Raw genomic sequence first — 19,676 nt, forward strand, 5'->3', positions numbered from 1 at the left:
TTTCCCCTTCCAAGGAGATGTGTGTTCTTCATAGCAATATGATACATACACATTGGGGGAAAGTTAGAAAGTATGGAAAAGCCAGATGAAAAATGTGTCTAAGGTCTCATGTAAAGGTTTATTTCATTAATATCCAGTATGCTTAATTTTGCAAAAAGTTGCTTTAGTCATGGAGTAGAATATTTGCATCTTATTTTGGGAAATGCCATTATATCACAAATGCTGCTAAAAATCTTAGAGCGTATGTACAAGGCCTACAGTGCAGCACATCACAATTAGAATAGTCTCAAATCCATTTGCTGCATAGTGAAAATCAGAGCTTTTCCAATACTCAGTGATGGGAATGAAATATTTGGTTCAGTCATATGTGTTTGTGAGATAATCAGTCTAATGTTTTTCCAGTTTCATAATGAAAAAAAACCCCTGAATACTCTTGCTTTTGATTTGTAAATCACTCCAAAATACAGTCATAAAGTCTGATTTTTAAATAGCATAGTTTAATCAGTAAGCTTCCTGACTTAGACAATTAGAGGTTTATTTTCCTTATAAAATAAGAAGTCTGCGGCTGGTTTGACTAATATCCCTCTCATGGACCTACCAAAGTTTTATCTTCCCATTCTGTTCCACTCAGCATACAGGCTAGTATTTAATGCTTACAGGATGTCTGGGCATCGCAGGTCCCATGCCCATGTTCTGGGAGGAGCGTCAGCCAGCTGATTCCATGCACTTCAACAAGAAAACATTAGCCTTCCTGGATGCTCTACCAAGTAGGGTTTCACTCGAATCTCTTTGGACGGAACCATCACATGATCACACTTAGTCCTTTTAGATAGACACACAGCATCTTGGAGCAAGATCATGATATTCACATGTTAAAGAAGAAAAGAAAAGTGGGTTTTGGTAGGCAGGTAGCAGGGTCTGCTTTTGAGACTCATTTCTTTTGCAGTGCATGACATTTATGAGGCTCAATATCCTTTTGGAGGAATTGGTGAATGCTACCAATTGCACTGTAGTCATTAACTCTGTATCTCCACATGGCTATGCATTTATACAGATTCTAGTGTAATGTATAATTGAATAAACAATCACATTGGGAAAGATATGCCTGGATAAAAATGACTTTCATTTCTTTCATTAGCCAGGCGATACCTGTGACAACCATCCTAGTCAGTTGGACGGCACCCAGGAGGAAAAAGAGCTGCCGGGAGTTATCAAAACAAGTGGTTCCTTGGTAAGTGATAGCAGGAGAACTGGGGGTAGGGATGAAAAAAGAAGCCGTTCCTTCAAGACAATCATGCAAAACTTCAAAACAACGCAACATAATTCAGGTGGCTGGACAACTACAGCTGTCAACATGCCTACCTACCTTTATTCGATTTGTAGGAAGCCGTTCAGCAGTAAATGAACCCGAGTTTAATAGTTAAAGCCACAAACAACTACATGCTCTATTAAAACAGATACAAACCCAGAAAACCAACGATGGTAGGCATTTCTTTATGACAGATTTAGTTCCTTTCCATTTTTCTTTTATTTTGAAAAATTCTCGTAAGAGTGTTGGTTCCATTGAGTCACAGCTCCACCAGCTATGGACGTCAGGTCACAGGACAGCAGTAGGTGTCCTCAGGTTGTCCACTGTTTTCCTGGTGCAGGGTGAACGCCAGGCATCTGAGTTCTGACCACACTCTTCACCCTAGGTGTCTAGTGCCCCTCCCCTTCCCCATCCCCCTGCTTTTCCCCAGAGCCACTTCCACTCCTCACTTACCCAGAGGAGGGCGAAGTCAGGCAAACATTGGGAGAAAGATCCAGCTTTTGTTAGTTTACAAATGGGAAAGATTGCTTTATTTATGGTTTAGACAGCCTGTTCTCACATCTGTTTTTACTTGCACTTCTATCCTAAGCTATCTTTTCTTTCCCTTGGTGGAGCTTATGTACTCTACTTTTCCTTTGATTTTTCCATTCTCATATTCCCTCCCCTAACTTCCTCCCAGGTAGAAAAAAGCAAAATGGTGAATCCAATAGGTTCCCTCCTCCCTACTGAGGTGGTATTGGGGAGAGACTGAGTTTCAAGGGCTCTGCTCATATTGACCCCAGATGTGGTTACTCACACCTTCAGTTGTTTTCCCTCATGATTTGGAGGATATAGTAGTTGTCTATTTCAAAAGTGTCTCCATTTGATTAGGAGGGAGGCGGATTTTGGAAAAGAATTTACATTATTCCTGGAATATTTCTCTCTGACCACCACTCGTGTGAATGTTGCTGGAATTCTTTTTTCTTTATTTCATTATGTTTTGTTGACTCTACTAGGTTTTAGGAGAGAAAGGCTTGGTCATTGACTTAACTCTCCCATTTTATTCCAGAATATAATCCCTGTTGTTTACAGAAATAATACATAACTCTTTTTTTTTAATTTATTTATTTTATTTATTTATTTTTGGCTGTGTTGGGTCTCTGTTACTGCGCGCAGGCTTTCTCTAGTTGTGGCGAGCGGGAGCTACTCTTCATTGCGGTACGCAGGTTTCTCATTTCGGTGGCTTCTCTTGTTGTGGAGCACAGGCTCTAGGCACGCAGGCTTCAATAGTTGTGGCTCATGGGCTCAGTAGTTGTGGCTCGCAGGCTCAGTAGTTGTGGCTCGTGGGCTCTAGAGCTCAGGCTCAGTAGTTGTGGCGCACGGGCTTAGTTGCTCCCCGGCATGTGGGATCTTCCCAGACCAGGGCTCGAACCCGTGTCCCCTGCATTGGCAGGTGGATTCCTAACCACTGCACCACCAGGGAAGCCCCAACTCTTTCTTTTTATATTAAAATTATCCACAATTTGTTCTCTGCTGGTATTTCCAAGCTTTAGTTCTCTCGCTTTTTTTTTTTAAATAACATTTATTTATTTATTTATTTGGCTGTGCCGGGTCTTACTTGTGGCATGTGGGATCTTCGTTGTGGCATGCAGGATCTTTTAGTTGCAGCATGCGAACTCTTAGTTGCGGCATGCATGTGGGATCTAGTTCCCTGAACAGGGATTGAACCCGGTCCCCCTGCATTGGGAGTGCAGGGTCTTAGCCACTGGGCCACCAGGGAAGTCCTAGTTCCTTCGACTTAATCGCACAAATCCTCTACTTTTGAAAACAAATCAACATTCTGTTTCAAGAACATACTTGGAGCTTTCCGGTGATAAAACTTTGTTTGGTCTTTTCTCATCTTTTAAAATGGGCAAAAGATTTGAATAGACACCTCTCCAAGAAAGAGATTTGGATGGCGAATCATCTCATGAAAAGTGCTCAGTATCATTAGTGATTATGGAAATGCACATAAAGCCACGATGAGATATCTCTACATACCCTGTAGAATGGCTGAAATTAAAAAAGCTGACCGTATCAACTGGTGCTAAGGATGCAGAGCAACTGGAACTCTCATACATTGCTGATAGGAATGTAAAATGGTCCATCCACTTCGGAAAATAATTTGGTAGTTTCTTAAAATATTAAGCACGTACCTTCCATATAGACCCAGCCATTCTACTCATAGATAATATATATTCATACGGAGACTTATCCACAAATGTTTATAGCTTAATAGCCCCAAACTGGAAAGAACCCAGTTTTACCTGCAGCTAAATATATGAACAAATTGTGATATATCCATACAGTAGAATATTTCTCAGCAATAAAAAGCAATGAACATTTGATATACACAGCATGGATGGATCTTAAAATAATTATGCCATGTGAAAGAAGCCAGACAAAAAAGATTCAATTTATATGAAATTACAGAAAATGTAAACTAACCTATAGTGAGTGAAAGAAGATCAGTGATTGCCTAGGGGTTGGTGAGGAGGAGAGGGAAGGAGGGATGACAAAGGGGCATGAGGACATTTGGGGAGTGCTGGTTTTGTTCGTTGTCTTGACTGTGGTGATGGTTTCATAGGTCTATATATTTGTCAAAACTCATCAAATTGTATACTTTATAATCTATCTCAAGAAACCTTTACAAAAGAGTCCATATAGTATTTTATGATTTCTTTAATATCTAACACATTTATTTTGCAATAAGCTACTTACAATAAAGGAATTGTCTATTATAATATAGATGATTGTCTATTGTTTATATATTATACATGGTTGAATCTTGACTCTCAATCACAAATGCCACTAAATCTGGGCATTTACAAAAGATTTACAGAAGATTTACAACCTGTACAGAAGGCTTACAACCCAGTCTACAGTCCTTACAAACTACTCTACAAATCACTTGTATAGATAAAAGAAACATTTTCCTATGTGTAGTCAACATAAATGAATTAGTCATTAGAGGTGTTAGTTAATTCAAAGGCAAAGTAGTCGATCTAGTTTATTTCCAATGTCTTAAGTGAAAATCAAATAGCTACATTTGCTATTGATTTATAATTCGTTGCAAAATACAATTATACCTTCTGTTAAAAATGATCAATTGCATCTGTGTTTGCTTTGTAGTATAGTAAATCTAAGGAACCTTGGTTTAAACGAGTAGGAGTTTGTTTTAATCACAAAGTGAGCAACTAATGGTGGATAAACCAAGGCTAGTACAACTGCAGTGCAATGTAGTGCCAACCTTAGCACGAAACTTCTAACTTTCTCCTTTCACGCCACCACCATAGCATGTGGATTTAATCCTTGAACTTACAAGATGGTTAGCAAATTCTGGATCCCATTAGGAACATGTGCCAACTGACTGTTCGTTGTTAACAGAAAACCTTAGCTCTCCTGGAGAACCCGCACAGTGGCATTTCCCATATTGCTCATTGACCTACTCTTGCACTCTTACATGACAATCTTCTTACTTTGGTTGTCTGAATCTTATTCCTTTGTAAATAAGCTTTTTGTGTTTGCCCTCTCTGCAACTTTTTTGAATTTTGAATTTATAGCTGGAATTCTGAACTTTCACAAGAATCAGCCCCTTATTTCATTCATCTTGCTTAGAGGGGGGCAGGTGGGTTAGTGCAGTAAACACTCCCCAAATGCAAAATTGATGAAAAGAATGAAGAATTCTTCATCCAGGCAAAGCCGAATTCATTTTCAGCCGCCCCTCCATTTCTTTTGTTGTGGTCTGCCAAGTTTCTTCTCTTTTAGACCCCCTCCTCCTTCAGTATCCATGGGGGATTGGTTCCAGGACCCCCCAGGATACCAAAATCCATGTGTGCTCAAGTCCCTTATATAAAATGGTGTGGTATGTGCATATAACCTACACACACCCTCCTGAATACTGTAAATCATCTCTAGATTACTTATAATACCTAACACAATGTAAATGCTATATAAATAGTTACTGGCATATGCAAAATTCAAGTTTTGTTTTTTTGGAAATTTCTGGAATTTTTTTTCAAATATTATCCATCCTGGTTGGATGAATCTGCAAATGTAGAACCCGTGGAGACAGAGGGTCAACTGTACTCAAACTAGGAACCCACTCACCCCAAGGCAGTTAGTTCATTTTATTTAGACAGAATTGGGGGGGGCGGTTCTAGGGTTATATTTAGGGGCTGTCTGCATATTTAAAGAGGGATGGTCTACTTGACCTCTATCAATATTTTGTAAACAGCTCTTAACTATTTGCCTGTGGCCCTTTCCTACTCTTTGTACATTCTGTTATTTTTCTCTTCTCTCTCTAAAAAATTTTCTTTTATGCTGTTTTCAAGTAGAGGTTTTTATTTTACCAAATCAATTCTATTAGCTTTTCTTCTAGAAATTTCTATCAGCTATGGAATTCTTTGCTGGTTTCCATTGCTGTTAACAAGCTGTTTCTTTAAAATATATATCTATATATTTTCTGCCATTTTTAGTGATTTGGGGTGAGGGGAGTTAGGTGATTGTCAGCTTGCCATCTTGACTTAAATTTCTTGTGCTAGATCTTGTGTTCTATTTGTTCCTTTAAAGAAAAAAGAGTCCTATGTTTATTTTATAAAGTAACACATACCGTCTATAGAAAATTTAGAAAATATGGTCAAGAAAGATGAATGACAGTTTTTTAAAAAACAAAATATCGTATGTTTTTATAAGTATCAAATATATTCAATTTTGCCATAAGGTTCCTTCAGTAAAGAAAAGAACATTCATTTCTTAAATTTCAGTAATGCCATTGTACACTAAAGCAAAAATCTACTTCAAGCTTTATAAATGAAAAAACAATCTGGTACTATTGCTATTGAATTCTAATCACTGTGAAAGGTAGTCCTAGGGTTTGTTAAAAAAAAATAAGATTAGACAAGTTAAGTTTGTGTTTGGCTGCATGTAATAGAAAAGTCAGAGTTGCTTTGCTTCACGTGGAGATGCTTAAGAGGGGGTGGTCCAAGTGTGACAGGGCAGCCACGTGATGCCCCTTAGCACAGACCCAGCCATCTCTGCCATCCATCATCCTCATTGGAGCAAGATGCTGGCAACTCCAGGCTGTCACCTAGAGTGTTGTCATGAGCATGTAGCAGCTGACCCTACTCTTTTTGGTCAGGAAAGCCTTAACTTCTCTGGAGGCACTCTTCGTAATATTACACTTACACCTCATTGACCACACTTGTCACATGATCACTTTTAGCTGCAAAGAAGCCTGGAAATCAAGTTCTCTGGTTTAACACCTCACTCCCTGGAACAAAACCAAGATATTGTTAAGGAAAATGAAATTTGTGGCAGACAAGAGCAGCGTCTGCCGCAGGGCCAGGGTCTGTCAGAGGGCCAGGCATTTAGGTGGTTTGCAGTGATGAGCCCTGAAGGGCTGGTGCAATGCCCATGCCCTGGCAGTCATAACTCTGTGTATTGCCACACATATCGAAATACGTACGCATAGTGGAATACACAAACATGTTAGAAAGTATTTGCCTGAATAAGAATGGTGCTTTCATTTCTTCATTTAGCCAGATGATGCTTCTTTCAACATTACTACCCTGTCAGATGGGTCCCAAGATGAAGAAGGGAGTTTTGCAGTTCCCAGGAGTGGCTCCATGGTAAGTCATCACATGCCCAGATGATTGCATGTCGGGGCAAAATTGCAAATTCAAGGCAAGAAGAAGCGATTCCTTTCAAACAGATGAGAAAAGCTTGAACTAACACTGTGAGGAAACCACAGCTGCCCATAGACCCATCAACCTTATAGCAATTAGGAAGAAAGAGACTCAAAACTGAGGAATGAATAGATCAGTTTGAAAGAGGACTCCATAAATTAATACTGATGCAGTGTTCTTTAGGAGCATCAAACTTGGAGCGATTTGTTAACTTTTGTCCCCTTGTCTGAGTTCATACAGATGATCTGTCCTGACTCTGCCATCTTAACTCAGAAGTCCTTTTACCTGCAGGATAAATTAAAATTTCCTCCTCCTGATATTGAAGGCTCTCCACTGTTGCCTGTGTGTCCAGCGTTGGATCTCAGGACTCATCCAAACAAACCCACCACTTACGACAGATTAACTCACGTGGCCTTGAGTAGTAGAACTTCTACTTTTCTTTGTCTCAAACTCTCGTCATTCCTCCCCCCATCCCACCTCCACTGGGAACCCCACTTGGTGTTTCTGTGCAGGAGCCCTGTCAGGGTGTGGCATAATGGACCAGAAGAAGTGAGAGAGCCTGTTAGATAAAGTAGTGGTTCTCCAATGGCAAGTTGATGGAAGGCAAAAGAGCACGACAAGACAGGCAGATGGAGGGGCACATTCAACGTTCTCCTGGGCAGTAGTTTCTCATCTGTTGTCGAGTTTGATACACTGGGTAGTTGATATGCACAACGCACTCCCAGGGCACCCCCATTATTCAGGGAGATAATGCTATTAGCCCCACGTGAATGAGTTTTTCTGTTGTGTTTTTAGATTTTTGGTTATGAGGTTGTTTTGTTTTGTTTCATAGTGATCATTTAAGAAGCATAAAATAATGTGAGTGATTTTTGTCAGTAGCACTCACTACAGGTTATAGCACTGATAGGCTAAGGCTTACCCACAGTTTCTGACCTACTGGCTTTAAATTCAGCTGTTACTTTCCCATTTAAGACCACGCATTGGAATGCAAATAAGTGAGAATATCTCTGTTTTAGAGATAATCTCCAGTTCACCCCACTTAGTGATGAAAACAAAGTAAGTCATTTACAAACTGGTAACTCCTAGAAATGAGGAGTTTCCTACAGTAGACCTTACATGGTTGTGCTGTTCCCCCATGACCGGGGATTCCTGTTCTAAGTAAGGCCTTGCCCAGGATCCTTCATTTTCAGTCTCAGCTGGAGGTACCCATGTGCCCAAGACTCAGCCCTAAGTCTTAGCCTCACCTCTACCTGTCTTCTCTGACACCTGTTGATTTTATCTTGTACGTAGTTCTAGAATATGTCTATTCCCCTCTTTTCCTACAACTACTTCCTTAGTACAGAAACTCATCATCTTTCTGTGTTACTGAAGCAGCCGCCTAAGTGATCTCCCGGACTTTAGCTTATACCCTCCATCTCATCCTCGCCGTGGCTGCAAGTCATGGGTCTAAAATGCAAGTCTTGCTCCATGCCTGCAGCGGTTCTCCCCACTTTCTAGTTAGTGTTAGTGTTAGTTAGTTAGAAAGCTCCTGTCTCTGACCCCTCGTCTGCCCCCTAGCTGACTTCACCTGTTCTATAAGCCAACAGGAAAGTACTGTGTGTAGTTCTGTGCACACACCAAGCAGAACTTGAAGCATGGTGTTTGCACAGTTGAGTTGCTAAAGAAGAGGAGGTTGGGTAGGCCTGTTTTCTAGGCTTTTCCATGGCAGCTCTGTGACCACAATGCTTGTGACGTTTTTCTGTTTCTTCATTCTTTGCTGATTCGTTGATTCATTGATTTATTCATTCACCAAATCTTTATTGAACACGTGTTGTCTACAGATAGGATCCTTGAAAGTTTGACAGTGTAAGAGACAGAAAATGATCTTGCATGGCAGTTATAGATAAAGCTTCCTGGGGTAAGTTAGTCACTCAGATTTCGTTTTTGTTTTCATTTTGTTTTTCTGAAAACTGATTGAATGTCAGTAATGACATAAGTAAAAGTTTCAGCAGTAATGACACTCAAAAAAATTTCATTGGTACCTGTCTCTAGCGTGACTTACTTTGGATTGTTTGTTACTCATAATATCTTTACTTTGAAATGTTAAACAAATTGCTTAGTTGCTAAAGTAGCCCACAGATGCCAACTTAACTCTTTCTGCACCTGTACTGAAAATCATTCTAGAACTTCTTACCATGACGTAAACACATTTTTGACTTCCCTGCTTCTTGATTATAAGGAGCCATGGGCACCCCGGTTTGGTTCCCCAGTTTCTTCTATGTGGTGGGATTTCCAGTGATTCAGTGCAGTGGAGGCAAGGGCTTCAGGGGTCCTGGCCATGATGCCTATAAAGGTAAATCTCGCCGACCTGTCAGGGAAAATCTCACTGACTATTTACTGTCATCTCCAAGACTCCAGAGGCTCTTGACAACTTTCACTATTGGCATTTATGTTGTGGAATGGGATAAAGTAGGTAACCTAACTTTATCTTTTTCGAGGGGATAGCCTTGGCTTGACCAACATCTTGTTTTTTCATTCTTTCATCTTTTTTACTTGTTTGATTTGCACCTTTATGATAAGTGAATTCTCTACATATACAGGGTCTATCCTAATTACTATGACTCTGTGTTTTGTTCATTTAAATTTGTTACAAGTTCGCCGTCATTGTTTAGAATCAAAATTTTCTTTCCTCTTCTCAGAAATTTTTTTCTTTCAGATGCATTTATATTGAGGCTATCACTACCCATTAAATAAAAATCTTGTTAGTACTCCACTAAGAATTTCATTGAATTTAAAGATTGTCAGAGAGAATTCACATCTTAAAATATTGAATCTTCCCACTGAGAAAAAATTGTGTCTTTCCATTCATTTGTATCTTCTATCCTTCAATAAAATTTCATATTTTCCTCTCATATTTCTTCCTACACATTTTTTCATTTGTTAGTTACTAGGAACTTAATAGCTTTCATTGGTATTTTAAATGGTAAGGGTTTTTCATGGTATCTTCTTGTCTGTTTTTGTGGATATACAAGGAAAGTATTTTTGTTACTCACAAAAGTCTCTCTTATAGTTTCCTTTCTGAAAATTCTTTTTTATTTCTTAGAATTTGTCATTTGATTTTATAATTTGTGCAGACATCGTCTGAAATACTGAAAGTTTTATTTGCCCACTCTTTAAAATACAGTTAGCCCTCTTTATTTTTAGGTTCTACATTCTAGGATTCAACCAACTGCAGGTTGAAAATATTCAGAAAAAAAAAAATCCCAGAAAGTTCCAAAAAGCAAAACTTTAATTTGCTGTGCACCAGCAACTATTTACATAGCATTTACATTGTATTAGGTGTTATAAGTAATCTTGAAATGATTTAAAGTATACAGAAGGATATACATAGGTTATATGCAAACGCCACAACGTTTTGTATAAGGGACTTGAGCATTCGAGGATTTTGGTATCCTTGGGGGTCCTGGAACAAATCCCCCATGAATACCAAGGGACGATTGTAGTTATTCATCTTATTTACTTTTCTTATCTTATTGAACCAACCTCAAGCACTTATAACATTGAATAATAATTATGGAGATCTTTTGATACATTTTTGATTTTCTCATGAATTCTTCTAAGTTTCACTATTAAGAAGAATATTTGTTCTGGGTTTCTGAGCCTTGTAGTTACTTTTATCAGGAGTAGAGGTTGAGTTATATCAAATGATTGTATCATCTATTAAAATGAATGTATTGTTTTTCTTCTTTAAAAGACAATTACTTTAGGAAATTACATTGATAGGTTTTTCTAATGTTGAAGTATAATTTCATTGCTTAATTAAACCCTACTTGTGTTATATTATTCTTTTCTTATGCTACTGAATATGATTTGCTACCATTTTAGATTTTTTAACCATTATTCTAGTAAGTGGGGTTAGCCTATAATATATAATTTCTTTTTGTTATTACCAGAGTTATGCTAATCTTGGTACAAACATGTTGAGAACTTTGAATCTTTTTCAGTATTTTGGAGCTATTTATTAAACTTTGGTGTAAACATATAATCTGTAAAAACTATTATATACAGTTTTATGCCAAGGCTTGGCATCATTGAAGACCTAATGCTCTGACTAATTTTTCAATGGATATGGTTTAGGGATTATATTCCTTTCAATCCCAACTTGTATGAATTTGGTAATGTGTATTTGTTCTAGCAAAACATCCAGTTCATTTAAAATTTCAATATATGTTGGTGAGTGTGTGTGTAAACACATATGTACACAAATATATATATATACATACACACATTTATTTAGGTGCATAATTTAAAAATTTTCTGTGAAGGTAGCTATTACTTCTTTTTTCTTCCTAAAATTTATGTCTATCAGAATGTAAATACTTGCCTGTGTTGGCAGTATTTTTTTTTAAAGTCACTACCTTTAATTAATTAAGCCTACTTTTTCTATCGTATTAATTTATTTAATCCTTATTAATTTTTTTCATTCATTCTTGGGTCTACTTGGATACTTTTTCCTAGTCTCTTGGATTATAAACATTTTTCTTTTTTTTTTTTTGAAATATATACTTATTTTAATGTCAGAGACAAAAATTTCAGAATATCCCTTTTTAGAAGAATTTGCTTGGAACTTATCCATTACATCAGCAAGTTTTTTTTTTCCCTGAATTTTATTTTATTTATTTTTTTATACAGCAGGTTCTTATTAGTCATCAATTTTATACACATCAGTGTATACATGTCAATCCCAATCGCCCAATTCATCACACTACCATCCCCAGCCCCCTGCCACTTTCCCCCCTTGGTGTCCATTTATTTTTAAACTTTATTATTTGTGTTTAAGTTTAAGAAGTAATCTGAATAATACTTCGGCTATTCACATGGATTTTTGGAATTTATTACTCTCATTGTCTTTAATATTTAGTTTATAATTTCAGATGTCATAGATGTCATCGGAATGCCTTTAAGTTCACATTTGGATAGATTTTGTAATTTTATTATATTTTTTATTTCAAAATTGGTTACGTATTTGTCAGTGAATGTGGCTTATTTACGTTCAGCTCTGGGGAATTTGGCACAGTGGATGCAAGAGGTGGATTTATCAGTTCTGATCTCAGATGCAGAAGAGGAATATGGGGAGCCTTATTGTTTGTAATGACTGAAGCACAGGCAGATTTAGTATATAGAGTTATAACACATAGATTGCAACCATGAGAAAAAAACCAAGCAGCCAGTCAGGAAGGTCAGAAACATCTTTTGAGTCGGTGAGTTTCTCCTGTAAGTAATGAACATGGAAAATATTTGGTATGGTGTTTCTTTAATGTGAAGGAAATATCAGATAGTCAAAGTCTAGTTTTAAGAGAACTCAAGCAGATAGTGCTAACCTTCTAAATGTTGGAATTTAAAATAATAATCCTTCAACCCTTACTCTCCAATCCCAGTGCAGTAGGATTTGGGCAGCAGAGCAAGTGTTGTTAGCTGGGAAGCTTTGCCTCTCCTAAAGCAGCTGAGGCCCCAGTGGGAAACTCTAGTGGTTGGGCATGTAGGGAAATGGTAGGATCCATTATGGACAAGCTAAGGAAGTTTGTTTTAAATGGGAGTGGGATTTATGTTTGAAATACATTAAAATCACTAGTAAAAATATTTTAAAGATTCTAATATTAATATGTTTAATGAGTAAATGGATGTTTTAAAATTATGAATACCAAACACTGAGCCTTTTCATTCAACCTGTTTCAAAACTCATGGTCCCTTTATTGGCAGAGAGATCTTCCTTTTCATTTTCACCAAGTCATCCCCTTGCTTTAACACATGAATGTCCTTTTGTTTGTTCTGTTGTGTTTTAACCTTTATGAGTCTAAGTCTGAGAATCTCTACCTGGCTTTCAAAACCGTCTTGACTAACATATTTCTCATATTTTTCTAATACCTTGTCTCAACTCCTGGCAAATCAGGCTCTCCATGATCCTCTCATGAAGCCAAAATGCTTCAGATTTCCATACCTGAAATTTATAATTCCATGTCTGGCCTGAATGCTTTGCCCACCTCCCTACCTTTGTAAGTCCTTTTCATCATTCCTTGAGTTCCAGTGCAAGGTCAGCCACCTCTTCAGTGAAACCTTTTGGGTGGCACCTCTTTCCTCTCCTTTACTCTCCAGTAAACACTAGTAGTGTAGAAATTAGCTCTTAAGAGTAGATTGTCTTTTAATGATGTTCCATAAATGTTACTCTCTTCTCCTCATTATAAATAGCTAAAGAGCAAGAGTCACGATTTAAATTTCTGCTTCCCCCAGGAAAGTCCCAGAATAACTTATATTACAAAAAGCGGGACCTCATTCAATACTATAGGCTGGCTGGAGGCCAGTTAAACCAGACAGCAGATGGCACTTCTCCACTTTACAGATTACAAAATTGACATTTAGTCCATTCAATGATCCCAAGCCATCAGCTTCAAGCCTTACATGAGTGTTTCTCAATTTTCAGGAGTGTTCTCTTCTATAGATGAGTTATTACAAAGTTTAATAAAACATTTCTTTCTAGAAAAACGTAAGGAAACCACTGAAAAGTGTTCCACATCTTTTTAAGGATTTTAGTGCATAGGTAATCTTTATTCTGTAGTGTTAGTTTTTAGAGCCACCAATTACATAATTGAGCATCTGTGTTTTAATAGTTGGTAATATATTCACATTCTGTTTACACAATAATATATGTCATCTCCTTTGGAATAAAATAGGAAAAAGAGAACGCAAAGCTCAGCATTCGAGATTCCCTTGTGCAATTTGTATTACATGATAAAGGATCTTTCATGAAGCAGGTGTTCAGTTCATATTGCTAAATAAATATGAGCATAAAAGAAACGACATCAGGCTCTAGGGAAAAAAGAAGAGACTTACGTATGAAGAGCATAAAAAAGATTCTTGATGGAATAGCAGATTTTCACCCTCACACATACTCACAGCTGATAACTTCCACGTTAAAATTTATATTGGTAGAAATGGTAGACTTTGTGTGTAAGTTTTTACTAGTACCCATCCAACCTAAGTTAGAGCTCTACAAAGCTCTACAGAGCTCTACGAAGTTAATTACTCAACTTCTGATAACACTGCAGGGGAGTGCAGTGCTTTGGCGGTATTGTAGTGAAGAAAGTAGGAAATTAATTAAGAGAGGACACTGAACTAGAAAACGTACTTAAATTTTTGGTAGTTATTATCACTCTGTATTTCCTAGTGAAGAAGTTAATGTATGAGTATATTAATAGTAGCTAACCCTTACGCAGTACTCACTATGTGCCAGATATTGTTCCATGTGATTTATAGTCATTTAAAATTCCTAATAGCTTGTTGAAATATGTTCTGTTATCATCTTCATTTTACAGATCAGGAGATTAAGCAATAGAGAGTCCTGTAACTTGCTTGAAGTCACACGAAGTGGAAGAACCAGGATTAGAATCCAAGCAATCTGGCTCCAGCATCCCTGTTATTAACCATCTAGCTATGTCATGACTTAGAGTTTACGACCAAAATGTGTGACCAGCTGCATCAAGAATAACAAATATAATAATCGTCAAACTATGTGACATCAAGCATTGTAATTTTTACGTTAGGAACTGTATGACAACAAACATTTAAGAAGATGTGGTTATTTTGACCTTGACTTAGTTCTCTTTTGAGAAAACTGTGTGAGCTGTACAGGTCTGAACTGAGTGAGAAAACAAAGGAAATCAGATGCAAGCCCTTCATGGAATCAAGAATTGCTTTTTGTGAAAAGAATTCAAATATACTGCAGAACATAAATCAGGTTGAAACATAGGGTAGACTGTATTTATGATAAGCTGTTTTGTGTTCGTCTTCCCTTGTTTCACAGTCTGTCCTGGAGACTATTCCAGATGTGCCAGCTCATTCCAATGGCTCAGCAGACCCTGGACAGTCAGTGCAGAACGCAGTGAGTGGTGAGTGACACAAACTCCTACTGAGCTCAAGCTGTGTCTTTTTGCTTTTGTGCTGGCACTCAATTCAGTGAGCAGTGAATTTCTGAAAGCAAAATGTAAGTGTGTTTTCTCCCCTTTTTGATTCTGTCACCCGGGCCTCTCCTCCCATCACCTCCAAACAGCCCATCTGTCATACCAGACGAAACTAATTGAGCCAGATTGGAAGCAGAATCTTTTCCACCTTTACGCCCACTGCATCATTTAGAAACTACTCATTTAGGCAGTGTCTTTGATTTGGGGCCTCTCTCACAGGTAATCTGGATCTGCTTAACAGTATCAAGCAGACCAGGAAGTAGACCACTTCCAAGAACCTGTAATTATGCTCAAGTAAATGCAGCAGCAGAGCAGCTTGTGATATACAGAGTAACAGGGTTAGCTTTTAAATGGGCCTCTTCCACTTGAGCATTGGATACTCTGCATGAGCTCAGTATAGAATCTCAAATCCTCCTTGTTAGAAATAGGCCCCTTTAGGCCACACTTTTGTGATTCCTCAAAATTTTCCCTAAATAATGCACCGTCTTCTCAGATACAGCAGAACCCCATACTTGCAACATTAGCTTCAAAACTCAAATAAGTTGGGGTGATGAAAATGTTCTAAAATTGATCGATGGTTGTACAACTCTGCAAATATCCTAAAAACCATTGACTATACATTTCAAGTAAGTGAATTCTAGGCATGTGGATTACATTTTAATAAAGCTGTTTCCAAAAAAAAAAGAAAAATCGAAGAGAATGGATTTGCTGTAAATTATTCCACATCATTCTATTTGCTGCCATATTGTTATTCAGTTCAACTCATACCACTGAAAGATAAAAGTCTACCTGGAATAGTCTGGTGATTTGGAGTATCGGCCTGTGTAATCAACACTGTCCAAAGAATCTGTCCATAGGTCCTTAAGAAGTTAGCGTTTTATTTAACAATTAATCTTACTCTGATTTGCATGCAAGCCTCTGTATGATGAGTGAAAATCTTAACTGTGCCCTCATTATTTTCTAAGTTCTTACTGTATCCATTTATTGTGTTTTAATTCAGTATAACTGTTTAGAATTTTAAATTTGTTGATTTACAAATTTCTCCGTTAAACTTTTAATTGAGATTAACTAGGTCTTCTATCATTTCTATCTTTTGTTCCTTTTGTTCTATTTGGTTTTCATTTAGTCACTGTCTATAGAAGAGGGTAAAAGAGATGAGCTCTTTTTTTTGTAATCAAATAATTCTTTTCATGACATATGAACAGTTTTGCCAGTCAATGAAACAAGATCGCAAGCCAAACTCTGAGTCAAAAATCAGATTTAGGTTTACTCAATTGATTTCACTTGTTTTTGGTAAGGAATCTATTGTCTTAATTTCAGACTTGAGAGAAACATGGATATGGGACAGTACTTGTCACCTGTTTAGCTTTGTAATGTGCATCATACGAGGTCAGGTAACAATACAAAATCACAAGAATTAGGATTAATTCACCTGAACGAATCTAGTAGTGAAGGGCAAACTGAATTTGAACAAATCTTAAGAGGCACAGTTCCACAGTTTGGGAAAAAACCCAAGAGGAATGAAAGTAGGCAGGAATTTTCTGTGGGGCCTCCAACCTTTCTCCCTCTGCTTTAAGCTTTTGCTTCCCCAATAGCAGCAACGTTGGGTCTGGATGGACTTAATTTTAATATCATGAGAATATATAGAAATATTTCATTTTGGACTTTCTAATAACCTAATAATCTTCAATGCTTTTCATGAGACATAAACATCTAAAATTAAAAACATCAGATTAAATAGAAAGTTTGTTTGGATAGCGATTATAGAAGTTTGTTCATGTGGAAATCTGATGACACTACATTAATTGCTTAACTGAAATCATTCTGGGTGAGTCTAATGCTTTTCCTGGGATGTAAACATTCTAACGTGCTTATGGATTAACTTGTAAATATTTTGTGCTTATTTTACAGTAAATGGTATTGATTGATTAAATGGCATATTAAATAGTCCACATCCTCTGTTCTGTAGATGATGACTATCTGGAAAAGGACATTCCACTACAAGCTGAAGAGCTGTCCTTTGAAGTATCTTATTCAGAAATGGTTACAGAGGCTCCAAAAAGAAATAAATTTAAGAAGTCAGATTTTAAGAAAGAAGACTATGTTTTACCTGTAAGTAAAAACCTTTCATGATTATTCCAGTAGCTTCCTGTGACTTCTCTGTGGGACAAACTAGGATTTTTTTAAAAATTTCTTTGTGTGTGCACAAGGGCATGGGGAGAGGCCAGGCATCAGTGTTGCATCACACCAGGGACATTATTTGTTGTGCAGTACACAGCCTGCCTGGCTGTACCTGGCAGCCCTGGGTTGAGGAAGAGCTGCGAGGGTGTATGCTTGAGTACTGCTTTATAGATGAAATAGGATTTCCACTTGGCTTGTGTGCTTTCATGCACTTTATAGCCTTACTTTACTTATAGGTTGATGCCGATTCTAACTGTAACTGTACACCTACTTGTGCATTAGAAACCACGTGTCATGGTGGGGCACTGCAGAAAGTCACAGTCATTAACAATAAGAAGTGAGAGCTTATAGGGCAGACACTAAAAATTCATCAAAAATAAATTCAAGAATTTGTAATATTATTATGGGATGGGAAGTAGAGCTACATACTTCATTAGCCTGAAAGCCTCATTATATATATCCAGGATAATTATATTCTGAAAGCCCAATACAGGAAATATGCCACGCTGATCTATTTGCTACTCAGTAAATGCATTTGTGAAGAGTTCAAGATGTGGAGTCGTGAATATTCTGTGCTGATCAGGGCTGGAGGCATGATGAGCAGGGCTCAGGCAGTTTCAGGGCTAGAGGAATGAGTCATCTAGAATCAGGCAGAGGCTTTGCTCCAGGTGGCCTGGACCATTCCTGTGTTGGAGGGGAAGAGGACAGGGCAAGAATTGTAAGATCCGGGCTTCCCTGGTGGCGCAGTGGTTGAGAATCTGCCTGCCAGTGCAGGGGACACGGGTTCGAGCCCTGGTCTGGGAAGATCCCACATGCTGCGGAGCAACTAGGCCCGTGAGCCACAACTACTGAGCCTGCACGTCTGGAGCTTGTGCTCCGCAACAAGAAAGGCTGCGATAGTGAGAGGCCCACCCACCGCGATGAAGAGTGGCCCCCGCTTGCCGCAACTAGAGAAAGCCCTTGTACAGAAACGAAGACCCAACACAGCCATAAATAAATAAATAAATAAATAGATAGATAGATAGATAGATAGATAGATAGATAGATAAATAGATAGGAATAAGATCCAGCAGGTGCCTTCTATGGGCCAGACACTGCAGTAGGTATTCTAGTTCTCATCATCCTAGTGATTGCTCCCATTTTACAGTTGAGGAAACTGAGGCCCAAACAAGCTAAGTAGCATATCCAAATCTTCACAGCTAATAGGAGGCAGAAACAGGATTTAAACCTACATGTATCCATCTTCAAAACCCCTCCTGGACCCTATGCAGCCTCTATGTCGGAGGGCACAGTGGCATTCTGGGACAAAAGAGGGAACCCAGCTCTGGGACTCTGGTTGCAGGGGGAGTCCCTCTGAATCTTTGGAGAGAATTGTCCAAGAGAGGATGCTGACCCCCAGTCTCCTCATCATGTCTGTCTCCTCCTGAGTTTGGGCTCATCTGGGGTGCAGGGCAGCCTCCCATGAAGAGCTCTGCATAGGGTGTAGCACATAATGTCAATAATTGCTCAGTAATGATTGCAGTTCTTGTTGTGTTGCTGTTGTTGTTATGTGTTATTGTCATGTGGGGTCTTGGTCTCAGAAAGAAGACAAAATAACCAAGTGTTTAATAGCACAAGGTATGCCTCAGCCCACACCCTATGTTTTGTTGTTTAGCTTTTAAATACTTAGAATTTCAAAGAACAGCTGTTGAATGAATGAGTAAATGAATGAATGAATGAATTGGTAGATGCTTTAAAAATCCCAAGGAAGCTCTAGTTTAGGGAACTCCTATGGAGAATGTATACTTACAACTTTGTAATTTAAATAACTATTGTATATTTCTACTTTAGCCATTTTCTTTCAATACCAGGTTTTCTGAGAGCAAAGTATTATATATTTTATATATATACTTAAATATAAAATTTATATTTTACTTATTATGTAATTATATATTAACTTATATAATACTTATATTTTATTATTATTACTTATATGTAATATTTCTGTTATTTATTACAAGAACAATCTCTTGTTTTTTAAAGGTCTTACTTCTTACAGTCTTCACAATATTTCTGGCCTGTTGAAGGATTTTTTATTGTTCTTTTACTGTATTTTGTTTCCTAGTGTGGAAATGGAGAATATAACAATATAATTGGCTTCAAAATGATAGTAGAATTATTTGGCACTTTCTATGCATTTTTCTTTTTTAAGAATATTTTGAATTACCTAAATTTGATTTTTAAGGTAGAATAACTATCGTCTCAGCAAGCAGGTGCAATCAGTTTCAGCTGAGAAATTACCTACAGTCTTTACATCACAGTTGTGATGATGACGTTATGGTATACTCAGATCACTGTTTTGTTTCCATTTAGTGTAGTAGTGATCTGCAGATGTTCTAAAAATCATATTCATAATCTTTCTATGATGCAGCATGCGCCTCAGAGATTTTTTTTATGAATAGCATGTCTTGCTATACAGATTTAGAATGTCCGGGTGGCATTTTAATG

General features: G+C 37.7%; 1 protein-coding gene across 15 annotated transcripts in view; it reads left to right on the plus strand.

The window, feature by feature from the left end:
• Positions 1–19,676, plus strand: part of ARHGAP28 (Rho GTPase activating protein 28) — a 176,838-nt gene that overhangs the window by 118,470 nt on the left and 38,692 nt on the right. For 14 of the 15 annotated variants that reach the window (XR_014252082.1, XM_082418676.1, XM_082418677.1 and 11 more), the window contains 4 exons: positions 1,139–1,231; positions 6,868–6,957; positions 14,852–14,936; positions 16,978–17,120. Coding sequence is in view for 14 of the 15 variants with exons in the window: in XM_082418676.1 (XP_082274802.1) it covers positions 1,139–1,231; positions 6,868–6,957; positions 14,852–14,936; positions 16,978–17,120 (411 nt within the window). In the remaining variant the exon portion in view is untranslated. The remainder of the gene's footprint in view (positions 1–1,138; positions 1,232–6,867; positions 6,958–14,851; positions 14,937–16,977; positions 17,121–19,676) is intronic. The other variant, XM_082418671.1, reaches the window with a different exon arrangement.

The sequence above is a fragment of the Balaenoptera physalus genome (genome assembly GCF_965194825.1).
Source record: "Balaenoptera physalus genome assembly, chromosome: 12".
NCBI classification, from domain to species: Eukaryota; Metazoa; Chordata; class Mammalia; order Artiodactyla; family Balaenopteridae; genus Balaenoptera; species Balaenoptera physalus.